At 32.8% G+C, this 12,937-nt stretch overlaps 1 protein-coding gene across 1 annotated transcript in view; it reads left to right on the top strand.

Moving 5' to 3' along the window:
• Positions 1 to 12,937, top strand: part of LRRIQ1 (leucine rich repeats and IQ motif containing 1) — a 105,473-nt gene that overhangs the window by 10,551 nt on the left and 81,985 nt on the right. Inside the window, exons 10-14 of the mRNA XM_066550285.1 lie at positions 178 to 328; positions 4,188 to 4,381; positions 5,292 to 5,419; positions 11,481 to 11,554; positions 11,844 to 11,937. Coding sequence (XP_066406382.1) covers positions 178 to 328; positions 4,188 to 4,381; positions 5,292 to 5,419; positions 11,481 to 11,554; positions 11,844 to 11,937 — 641 coding nt within the window. The remainder of the gene's footprint in view (positions 1 to 177; positions 329 to 4,187; positions 4,382 to 5,291; positions 5,420 to 11,480; positions 11,555 to 11,843; positions 11,938 to 12,937) is intronic.

The following is a 12,937-nucleotide window of genomic DNA, read 5'->3' as shown; positions in this document are numbered from 1 at the left end:
AAAGTTTATTTCTAGGACTCATAATTTTTTTTCCCCAATGGAAAAATAAAGATGCCCTTACTCCTAGATAAGAGTTTAGGATAAAAATAAGCAATGAAGGCAATATGCTATATTTTACTTAGTTCTGCTACTTTCACTTCAGATGCTATTTAATATTCTCATTTTCTTTTATTGCAGGAGAACAACATTCAGGTAATTGACTGTGCAAATCTGGAAAATCTCTGTATTCTCATTCTGAATAAGAACCGTCTTCCATCAGTTTGTGGCTTAGATGGATGCAAAAATCTCCAAAATCTTGAACTTTCCTACAATAGAATTACTCGAATTGGTAAGAAAATTACTCCAATTTGTATAACAATATTTATGCCGTTTATATTCAGAATTATACACCCCTTTACTTTAGAGCCAGTCAGCTGCTAAGCCCAAAGAGACAGACTTGGCAAAAAACCTTCATCTTAAAGCATGGCTTAGCTACTGCCCTGTATTCCATCTAGCAGGTCATATAACTATTGTCAGCCAAAGAGAATAAAATCTTTCTGAAAGGGCCACTAAAATTATCTGCACAGAGTCAGCTGGAATATGAGAGTAGGCTGTGTTCAGCTTATCTATAGAAATAATGAAAGTAAAGCCTAGCTGTGCAACTGCAGGGAACTCCAGTGTGTTCCTGACTGACACAGTAAGTAGTTATATAGAAATTGTGTTGCCTGTCTTGAGTCTGCTGGACAGTAGAAAAATAACTAAAAACAATTATTAAGCTCATAGACTAAGCGAATTCACATAAGACTTGTAAATAAGTAGTTCCACTGTTAAATAACACTATGAACATGGATAATACAGTTCCATGATAAACAGCAAGGGTTTAGCAAACAGAAAATGGGAAAGCTTAAAAAAATCTGTAGATGTAGAGACTTTGATGAAGATATTATAAATGTTTTTGTTAATAGGTGTAAATGTTAGTACTCATGAAGAAAATTTTTAATACCTGAGAATAAAAGTCCTGGAAAATCAATGTTTGCTGAAAAAGCATATCAGTAGTCTAATGAGGAAAAATAAAATAAAATGGTTAGAAAGTTTCATCTGTATTTTTGTGGCAAATAATGCTTGATAAGATTCTTATTCAGATTGATCTTATTTGATTAAAATGTCTGCAAAATTACTCTTAAGAATGACATCGTTTTAGTGGATGACATTTAAGAATGTGGCATCTGTGTGGAGTGTGGTAACATCATACAGGCCAAGTGGACTAAAATTCTCCAGTATTTCCTCTTTTGTGCAGTGCACTGCTACAATTACTGAGTCTCTAATGAATTGAAGTGGGTAAATAAATGTTCACAAAAGTCATCTTCAAACGTGGGTTTTTTTCCTCTCCAGAATTGTTTTGACGATTTTAGGTTAAAACAGAAGCATAATACAGGATATATTTCATATTGAGTAGTTGCACAGAATGCGTAAAAATGGATTTGTGAGTTACAGATAGTTAGCATATCACTCCCATCTGTAAATCTTGCAGGATGTCCCTTTAGCAATTTTGGAAGCTCCAGTACGGTGTAGTAAAGCTTATTTACATTCGTAATATTTAAGTTTTAATGACTTATTGTAGGAAATTTCTGGCATACTATGTTTTCTCTTTTTATTCTTTTCTCCTGTCATTGAAATATATCATCAGTATGGGAAAAATTAGAGTTGCCAAAAACCCCTCAAAAATAGCAGTAAGAGAAATAGTGTCAATTATCCTTTTTCCCTTAGGAATACATGATCAAAAATTAAGTAATTGTGACAGTAACACACCGAAGTCGAGTGCGTATGCTTGTATTTTGAGGACGAATGCTTTGTTTAAAACTTTTCATGCACAAAAAATAGCATTTTGACTCAAGTTTTCAAATATGCTTCTGTAGGGTGTCTGTACTGCCATAGAGTGCTGGGTAAAACCCTGGCAGCTTGAGGAACAGCAATGTATAACCATGGATGCTCATAAATGCTACTTTCAATATACTCTTTTTAAGACAGCACAGAGAAGAACTTCTTTTTCATCAGACACCTTTTTAATTTAGGTTTTGTTGTTTGAGGGTTTTATTTTGTGGTTTTTTTCATTTTTATGTTCACTCTCAGCCTTCACTCTGTTGTTAGTTGACTTTGTCACACATGGAAGTGACTGCAGAACTCTATCAATAGCTGTCCCTAGCTAGCAGACTTCAGCTGCACTTTGCAAAATGCTGAGAACTTCCATAAAGGTTCTCCTTGAGTCTTGGTGAAACCATGTATTTGTCAACAAAATGCTTTTCCTATGGCTGCTCTAACTTTTGTTTGTTGCATTGCATGTAACCTGAATTGCAGGTAAAACATATAATGTCTTCTGGAAATGTGCAGAAGACTTTCAGGCTTCTATTTAATTTTGCATGTGGGCAGAAGAACCAGTAAAATACCATTTGTTTGTATTACATTATTCTCTCTTGTGTATTTTCTGTGATAATTCTAGAATGTTCTGAATGACATTCAGGTGAGGAAGAGTAAAAAAAGGTGCTTTGTGCAGCATGCAGAGAAGGAAACTTTCAGACTCTGTTTTACCTTCTTGCCTTTTCTTATTGTGTGTGCAGTCTCTCTTCTTAGTCCCACTCCAGTCTCATAGAGTGCTTTTAAAGTTTCCAGTACTGCTAAACTGAACTTAAACTAATTTAAGCTTGAGGTAATTTAGCTGCTTAAGAGGAAGTCTTGGGAGCAAACACATGAAAACGCGAAAGTGTTTCTGAGACCACTAGATGGTGCTGGTTCCTTTTTTATTTTCATCCAAGCACGAAAGAAAAATACAGACCAGGATCTTGCAGTCCGGGTATTATGTCATGGACATGTTTGAAATTTTTCAGAATAATTAAAGATTTGTATATTTATTTGCTAAATCACACTTTTGAAGTTACGTTATAGGAAATGTGTGTTATATTTAAGATGATATCACTTTAATGTCAGATAATTGCATTCTTTTCACTAAATGTTTTTCATTTTTAAAATAAAATTATTGGAACGCCTATATTGGGAATTTTTTAAAATTTACTACTGTTTTTGTATTTTATGTTTTACTTCAGTTTTCTCCTTATAATTTTTTTTCATTTTTAAGTCCTCTTTTGTAATCTCAGTACTCTATGGTGCAAACTGATCTCTGGTTTCATAATTTTTTAATGAAATAAAATATATAATCATAGGGGGTTTTTTTCAGAGGACAGTCACAAACTGATTCACTTTTGTGAATCCAGCTCATTCAGATTCCCTTGGTGAACTTGTGAAATTTTGGATGAGATAAAGATGAGACACAGTGTTCCCTCAAATAATCCTAAATTAACTAAATTATCAAAGAATACATGAAACAGATGTAAAATCAGAAATTCCTTATTTTAGATATGGTTTGTGATGGGTATCCCTTCAAAGGAATTTTTACTACAGAGATACAGAAAAGCTGCTCGGACCTGTAGCAAGTTAGATGGATCAGTGCCATTGCATGTGTAAGCCTGTGGGAAGACAATGTAATTTTTGCTGTTGTAAGGATAATTTTGGTTACATTCTGTGAGAGAAACAGATGCTCATTGGAATTTCTTTGCATTTCTTTTGTATGTAGAGATTGCATGCTCTTTAATGTAGATGGCAGGAGTAAATTTGTTGAGAGTGGAATGGCTACAGTAGTATAGCTTTGTTCTTAAAGGCACTAAATTTTCTTTATCAATTTTGTCGTTAAATTTGATACTGGCCTAAGTTTTAATACAGTTTTTTCTAACCTTGCTGATGAACTTAAAAAAAAAAAAAACCTTTAAAAATGAAATAATAAAAACTAACTTTTAAACATAGTATTTTCATTCTGGTGGATGATTTTAAGAGGCTGTTAGCATTTCACCGAGTTCAGAGCAGTTGTAAAGTGGTTAAAGCATAGTAAGTACAGTTTATCACTACAAGGATGTTCTCTTCCAATGGCAGTACCAAAGAGATTATGAACTGTTATTATTGCTTGATTAACAGGATCAGAGATTTGTGAACCATATGTGCTGTATATGTGATAGGGTCAAAATACAGTAATCCATTTTAAACCCTATAAAGAAGTAATATTAATTATTATGTCAGAGAATGTACAGAAAATTCGGAGTTTTCTTAATACTTGAACGACAAAAGATTTTTATTTCATCATGTCTTAAATCTTGAATTTTCAGGTGGTCTGGAGTCACTGAAAAATCTTCAAAAATTAATTGTGGACCATAACCAGTTGATCAGCACAAAAGGTCTTTGTGAGGCACCTACTCTCATTCACCTAGACTGCTCTTTTAATAACCTTGCCCAAGTTGAAGGCATTGAAAATTGTGGCCTACTTCAAGTTCTGAAGTTGCAAGGCAATAATCTCCAGGAGGTAAAAGCTTTGAATTTAGTGGTTGTTGTGCATACATCTTTGCTAACAGTCATATTATTCAGCATTTCTAAGTGTGTGCTCTTTGATTGGTGTGGGATGTTTCATGCTCTTAGGTAAGATTTTTTTTTCCCCTTATCAGGGGGTGATTTTTCAAAGATACAAATGGCTAGCAGTTAATTGTTTTCTTACTCCCAAGTCCTTGAAAAATTGGACTCTCAGTGATTATGGTTCCTCCTTCATTTATAGCATCTAGTTTTTTTTCTGGTTATGGTTCTGATTTTGTTTATAATGTAAGAAAATATTATTATTACTTATAGATCCTATTATAATAGGAAGATAATTATATCAGGCCAGTAATAATGATATAATTGTCATTACATGTAAGTAATTGCTCCTTACTGTTACTTGTATATAATGATAATATTATTATCACCCTGATGATAATCATACTTATTTAATGTATGTTGATTCTCCGAAACTTGAAATTTGTGCTGCAGCATTTAAAATAGCAAAGTTGTTTGCTAAACGTATGCTTCATCATATTTACTCACAGTTATTCTCCTATGAATTCAGGAGATGAAAATCATTGTCAATAAGCAGCAAATAACTAACTAAATAAAATGAATAAAATAGTAAGGTTGTGACTCTTGGGCTCTTGAATTTTTTTTTTTTCTTTAATTTTTTATATTAACTGTTCAGGTGTGATAGAAGACATTAAAAAGTATTTACCACCTGATATATAGAGATTATGTGTGACAACTGGTACATACAGAATAAGGAAATGATACATATATCCAAAATGTCAGTTTTTCTGTATTTAGTAATGATTTATGAAAAGCATCTGGTAAGCATTCCATTGTTGTTTCTCTAATTTATATTAGTCTTAAATAACCATCTCGTTTCTATTTAGCTTCCAAGACTGGAAAATCATGTTCTCTTAAGAGAACTATATTTGGATGACAATAGCATTTCTTCTATGAGAATGCTTTCTTTGTATTGGTTGCCTCTATTGCAGATTCTTTTACTGTCTCAAAATAGGTAAGTAAGAAACATTCTTCCACTTACAGAACTGACCCAGAGGAATTTACTAACATAACACTTGTCTGAAAAGTATAATCCTCAGTATGGTTGAAATTTCACCATCTTTTTGGGATGTTCTTTAAAAATAAAAATATGCGGTTGGCATGTAATTACATCGGCTACCTCTATCTAAAAAAAATTGAAACAGCATTAACTATGTAATTTTTTTTCTCTTGGATATTATGTGAAAATAATTCTTGAGCATTGTGGCATTATTAAAACCATGGTGGGTTTCTTTCTTTCTTTAGCAATTGTTTCTAGAGTATGTCTGTCAAACTTCATATTTCACAGCTAGCTTATTCAAAACAGACTTTGAAGGCTAAGTTAAGGGCAAGTACTAGAGTTAAAAAGGCCAAATAAAAATGTTTTTTATTTTACATACATATGTTAATACCCTCCAAAACAAGTATATTTGCTTTAATTTTTCACTCTTATGGTTCTGCTTAAAAGGTATAAAATAAAGAAGAATCAAGACAAGCAGCATAAAACTTGTTCATGCCCTCAAGTACTCTGTAATTAGTTTTCTGTTTGTTTTCTAAGATAATCTGTTCATCTTTAGAAGTTGAATAACCAGATATCCTGGATTTAAAATCTTATTTTCCCCACCCCCACTTTTTCTCTATTTAAATTCTGCTAAAAAAGATATAAAACATTTATTACAGTTTGCAATTTGTTAATAGGAAAATTTATTTTTAAATAATATCCATTTTTTTCTATACTGTGGTAATTTTGTTCCGAATAAGACTGATCTCAGCTTAAGAAACAAAATACTACATACCATATATATAAATACACTCTCAACTATTTACTTCACTCTCCTGTTAGTGAATAGATGTTTTTAAAGGGTGATTCATCTGCCATTTTTAGCTGTTTGCTTTGAGACTAATCATAGCCTAAAAGTGCCTGTTCATCTTCATTGACTATTAAAAAAATCAAAATGTCCACTTCACGTGTAAGTGTCTACATCTGAACAGAAATGTTACATCCTATGTAACATTTAGTTCAGCACAGCCAATTGTGTCTGGGAGCCTGTGGGAAAAAGGATGTATAAGACTGAGTCTTGTTATTATAAGGAATGTCCTTCATGGAAATTGAATATTATTTAAGTATATACAACCTATATTTTTCTATAACTTTTCAGATTGTTTTCATAACATCTCTAGTGAAGTACTATTCATTGAGACTCTTGGATGTAAATAAAATATCGACAGAATCTAATCTTCAAGTTCCTGATCAGGCTTCTAGGGTTTGGGATTTTTTTGTTCCCTTATTAATTCTTCTAGAGTTTGGAGAAAGTGCTTCCTGCCTGTGATTAAGCAAGAGCATTATATGTTGAGCATTAGGTTTTGAGTCACGCTGCTTGATTTAATTCTTGTTTTTTGCTATCTTTTTTCCTTGTCCTGTTTATCTTCTTTGTGGATAATGTGGCTCTATATTGTAGTTTCCTCTTCTTCCTCCATTGCAGCTATCCTGTGTGTTTGCAAAACTCCTTGAAGTTCTCACATGCTTGCTATGGACTTGCAAGCACAGTTTCAGGGATAGCTCAAATGCAGCCTCTGGCTTTAGGTTGTGCTGGACTGGCCATGTAGATTACCTTAAGTCATTTGCTTATCCCATCATCTTAGAGTTTTTTAAGTCCATTGTAGTACTTGCTCTGGTTTTCCAGTAGCCAAGCAGAGATGCAGTGTTTGATCTGTTGAGTTCCTTTTGCTCAGCTATGAGAAAGGACATATTTTTGCATCAACAGACTGGATGTGCTGAAAATAATTATACATCTTGGCCTCAATTCCCCTTCTTTCCCTGATCTATCTATAGCTTATATAAAATCTTTATGACAAACAGGACAAGATAGCCTTAAATCCATATTAAAAGCCTCAAAATTCCTGGCATTTCAGTAGCCTGCTCTGTTACACTCACTTTATGTACACTTATAAGCAGCTCCATTATGTGTGTGCTATAGCATAAGTAACTTGATGTTCTATAGAAACAGCGAATGTAGTGGAGTAAGCTGTTGAAAGAAAAGCTGTTTCTTTACTTTTATCCTACAGCCAGTGCAATTTTGTGAATTTATTCCAAGTGCGCACTGAGTGCCACTTCCTTTTTACTGATTGCAGGAAGCCAATATAATGATAATGCTATGAATCTGTATTCTTTCTGAAAGTGAAGTACTGTGAAAAGAAAATTCTTACACTAATTTACAGGACATTTTTATTCCCAAGATGCTTTGTCTGCATCATAAACCAGAAATTGTCAAAGGTAAAACTGCAAAAATTATTTGGTTTAAATTGTTTTAAACCTACAGTCTAACAAGAAACTAAAACAGGTAATGACTAACTCCTTCAAATAGAAAAAAGACAGCTATTTCATCACTGCTGCTTTTATTGAGTGTTTTATTGTGGCTTTTATATACAAACCATATTCTTGATCAGTGCACAATTGACCAAAGACAATGATGAATATCCTCTTGACTTGGTTTCTGCAGAGCTGGGACTATGAAGATCCATGCTCTATATTATAGCAGCTGAGGACACAACTGTCAAGTTAGTTTAAAAAAGGGACATATTCTTTTTTCTTCTGTTGTGGATAAAGATTTAGCTATAGGAGAAAACAGCCTTTTCCTTGTGTAAAATTAATACATTTTTAATATGTGTTCAGAGTGCATGTGGCACTTATATTTACATGTAATCCCATTTAATTATGCAACCTACTAGTTAATGTCTTTTTCATTTAAAAGTTTTACAGTGAGACACTAAACATGCTGTTCCAGTACCATTTATTTTTGTTCAACTTCCAAATAGACAAAATCCCTCCTAACATTTCTGTTTTAATGTAGTATTAATAAGACAAAATTCTTTTTTTTTTTTTTTTGCTATCACTTGCTTTTCACTAAGATAACCTAAGGGAGATAGATAAAAATTTAATATTTACAAAAATACAGTCATCTGCAAAAGTTCCTTTTTATTTTGGGAAAATGGTTTGGCCCAAATCAAATTTGTTGTGAACATGTTGCTCCCATGTTTTTGCGGCTAGATGCATATTATTCCTAAAAAGCTTATATTAGAAACGCTAAAAAGTTAGTTCTTTCGTAGCATGCATTGTTCTCTCAATTTAAATATATATGGTATCTGTGTTTTTAACTGAATTTCTCAGATATGAGTTCCTTGCAAGTTCCTTGTTTTGAAAATTTGTCCACTTTTCCAGAATTATCATAAAAAATCTAAATGTCATTGGATGTTGAAATAAGTCATTCATGTAAAAAGCTATACCGGCATATAGTGGTTTTCTCCATCCTATCCTTACTGCTCTAGATTTTTTAAAATAAATTTCAGTAATTCTTTGCTGGTGATAAGTTTATCTCTAAGTATGTGGCATCACGGATAATGTACTTGAAGTACTGTCTGCTAGAGTATTCAAGAAGCTAAGTGGCTACTTCACAGATTTCCTATATTCTGTATATTTGCTGCTTATAAATATGGTGACTATTGGAAACTGAACTGCCTTTAATTTAAGGAATGAAAAAGCAATCTGGTCTTTACCTAAAGATCTAGATTATGATAAATTTATTTTAGTTATTTTGCCCTGCTTCCTGCTAACTGCTTATTGACATCAATGCTAATTTTTCTGGGGAAAAGCAGTTGCACAGCAGGATTTAGACCATCTTGAGCAGGAACTGCTATTCATGTTCAGAAACACAATCTTTATTTTCTGTGCTGCATTCTTGCAACTATTCTTAAACCTTGTTTTCTGATATAGCCACATAAACTACATAAACTCTATCTCTGACTGTTCTGCTAGTGCCTTAAATGGGAACAGAAAAAGGAAGCTATAGCTTGCTTTTTTGTGAATATCTTTTACTTTTGTGTCTTCTTTGTAATTTATATCTCTCTTATGCCCAGGGCTAATGTGACAAGGTCAAGTAGTATTAAGTTTTCAGTAATGTCCTTTGTCTTTCTGGTTTGAATTTTCTTAAGGAAAAAAATTAACAAAGAATGTCGGTAAAGGGAACGCTATAGAATGACGGAGAAATGTTTTAACTCTCATAATGCCAACGGCAGGCAAGGACAGTCCAGTAGACAATTTCTAATTCACCACAGCTTATACTGATAAAGATCCAGAGAACACATTATAAATAAAAACCCTGCATTATCTTTTGTCCCTTATGCGTTTGTTTTCTGAATATATTAATCTATGACTATTCATGAATTTTCGGGTTTAGCAGCCATACTATTAGCCAGTAACATCTATGATTATATTTGCTACGAATATTAAATATACTTATGTATTATTGACTGATGATGAGAAATTAAGTGCTGAAATTTGTATTACTGTATATACAGATCTACATCTAAGGCTTCATGCTTCATAGAGTCAATACTTGTAATAGTTATTTGATTCCATGGAAAGCTTCTGTACCATGAAGGAAATAGAACTAAGTAGGGTTAGAACCAGGACAACTTTACAATGTAGAAAAAGAAATGGAAGTACAGTGAGTTGTCTTTGCATCTGTTTCTCTGAATTTACTCTTAAAATGTTATGCTGTCGTATAGAAATACTTCTCAACTGAATGTGGAAACTATTTTTTTTCCGTTTTAAATTTGGTTGTATTTTCAATGAGATTAAATAATCTACAGACAACATTTAGTTAATAATTAGTGCACCAGAGTAAAATTCAGCTCTGCCTTTCAGTTGTAAAGCTTGTGCTGGAAACACAATGTAGTTGTACCTTTCAGCAACAGACACATTTTTGTCCCTCAATAATTTTGAGTACATTTCATTTTTTGTAGGGTCATATTTCAAAAAGAAAAATTCTGATTTATACCTTTCAAAGGCACTACTAGAAAATACTACTTTCAGTGAAAATTGGCAGTCAAAAACGGACCACATACAGTGCCATTTCTGTTACCATTCTTCTGTTATGCTAGGGCCTTGCCGTTACAGGGATGAAACATGTCACCTAAACATGTATTTCTTTAAAAAATGTATAGCTGGTGTATCATGTGCTTAAACATTCTAGTTGTAGTTGATAACTGTCATTCTTTGCATCTTTTTTTACCTTTTCCTGCCTCTTTCATATTCAACATAAACTAAGATAAACTTTAATCTGAAAGTTAATATTTGGCCATAGCCTGGCAGCTGAACAAACCATTCAACATTCATTCTTGCATCAATGAAAGTTTGTAAGCAAAGAAATAGCACTGAGCCTTAATCCTTTAGTAGTAGCTATAGCACACATCTTACAGTCCCAATCCCTTTGTATAGATGAATGTCAGATCTATTTCTTTACATTTACTCTTCAATACTGCAAACAAGAATTTTGTCCTGTCTGTAGCACTGCAGTCTGCAGCCTGCAGTACTGCTTTGCTGCATTATTGCTCAAGAGAAGCTCTATAATACAAGAAGAGCAATTCCATAACCAATTCCATAACTGTCTCAGTAATCAGCACCTATTTGACACAATCTGACAAGTAGTAAGACAGAGGAAGCGCTAAAAATATATTACAGGATAGTGCAGCCTTGACCTGTTGAAAAAGACATCCATAGCAATAGTTATGCTAGTTTTAGGATCTAAGAAGAAATGTGCTGATTGGAAGAGAGAAACAACCTGATAAGGAGTTTGAGCAATGAGAAATGAGGAAAGAGGAATGAAGTCAAGCAATTTTTTTTTTCTCCAGAATCAGGACCTTCTATTAGTACCATTCTAGTTAAGATAAGCCAGCTGACTTGTGTAAATTTTATAAGAATTCAGATATTCAGTACTAAATGCAGGAAACAGAATGAAATATTTATCAGACAAAAAACCATTTATGGGAAAGTATTAAAAACTGAGGTGCTGAGAAAACTAAGAAATATTTTCAGGTTAAAATTTCAATAGTTAGTCCTAGCACCTTGGATAGATAAATGGGCATTTTCTTACATAATTAAGTAAATTGTCATACCTGCAAAAGATTCTGGTGCCTTTCTGTTTATGAAGTGCTGTTTAAATTTAATTTTTAAAATATCTTTTCTGTTTTGTTCTTAGATTAACTGACCTCGTGCCTTTAAATTCATTTGTATTTTTGGAAAAGCTAGATATCAAAAATAACTGCTTGTCGGGTGAGTTAAACAAAAAGAAACCCATTCAAATAAGAACTTCTTAGTTGAATTATAAACTGATTTGAATGTGACTGTCCTATGTATTTATAAGACACATTTATGTGTAAAATATACAAATATTTTCCAAACATGAATGTTGTAGATAATAATTAAAATTATACTGTATAGATAGCAGTCTTGCTTTTAGGACTGCATGATGTTGGTACATTTTACATTCATGCAAGAATTTATGGGAAATAAGATGATTCTGCATTCAGACATATTTCGGTTTCTTTCTGCTATACTACAGATCTTAAAGATGTCCATACATGGTTTAGTGGCTGCAATAAACTAAAGGAGTTGTCATTGAGTGGGAATCCTCTTCTCCAAGAAAAGAACTGGAGGTAAGAAAAATACTTTAATTTGCTAAATCAAAAAATCAAAATCAGACAACAGATGGTTGTATGTACCTTAGTTACATAGTAGAAGCACTCCCACATATTGTCTGAAGAGTCTCACTGCTGTGACAGGTTCACATTGCGCATAGCTAGTGAATGGATAGTGTCTGTTAGAAGAAAAAGTCAGGATGAATGTTTGATTTTACCTTAGTAGTTGAAAATTCACCTTTTTTATGCTTCTTCAAATTCCTTATCTCTACATCAAAAAATGTATAGCCCTTATAATTATGAAAGAGATGTAAAAGTGATGCTGTCATTTGCTCTTCATTATTGCCTGGAATCATTATCCAAAAAGTTAAAGAGCTAGTCCTACAGACTATGATATGTCTCTATATAAAAATGAGTAAGGTAGAAAAGAAAGCTGACATACCAAATGATATGCACTTTCCATGATTCCTGAAATGAGTAGTTATATAGCTTCGTAAACCATAGGAGTAAAATTGCAAATTAATAGGTTTTTTGTATTATAATTAATTAATATTAATATTTAAAATTAATAATTTTTTGCATATTAGGCACAGTACTTGAGGTGTGTCCTCACTAGTGCCAAATGCAGGGATATGATCACAGCCCTGGTCCTGCTGGCCACACTAAAACCTAAAAAACCAAAACCACCCTTACCTTCACATATTCCATTTGAAGATTTTTGTACAAATTTAGGATTACTACTTAAAAGAAAAACTCAACTATTTCAAACTTTTAGTTAGAAATATTTGAGTACTTTAAAAGATAGCTGTGCAAGTACATTCTTGATTGGTTTGTTTAATTTTTTAATGAACAGACTTATTTGAACCCTATGGTTCCTGCAGGTAATTTCATTCATAAAATTCTGTGACTGTGACAATGTTTTAAATTTCCATTTCTATTGTTTGAATTCCCACTCTTTTACAAAACTAAGTGCTATTTCACTTGTAACCTAGAGGGAAAAGCTCTCTGAATTTCAATT

The sequence above is a fragment of the Molothrus aeneus genome, chromosome 5, assembly GCF_037042795.1.
Source record: "Molothrus aeneus isolate 106 chromosome 5, BPBGC_Maene_1.0, whole genome shotgun sequence".
Classification (NCBI taxonomy): domain Eukaryota; kingdom Metazoa; phylum Chordata; class Aves; order Passeriformes; family Icteridae; genus Molothrus; species Molothrus aeneus.
The sequence above is the reverse complement of the archived record's forward strand: the minus strand, read 5'-3'. Positions and strand labels throughout refer to the sequence as shown.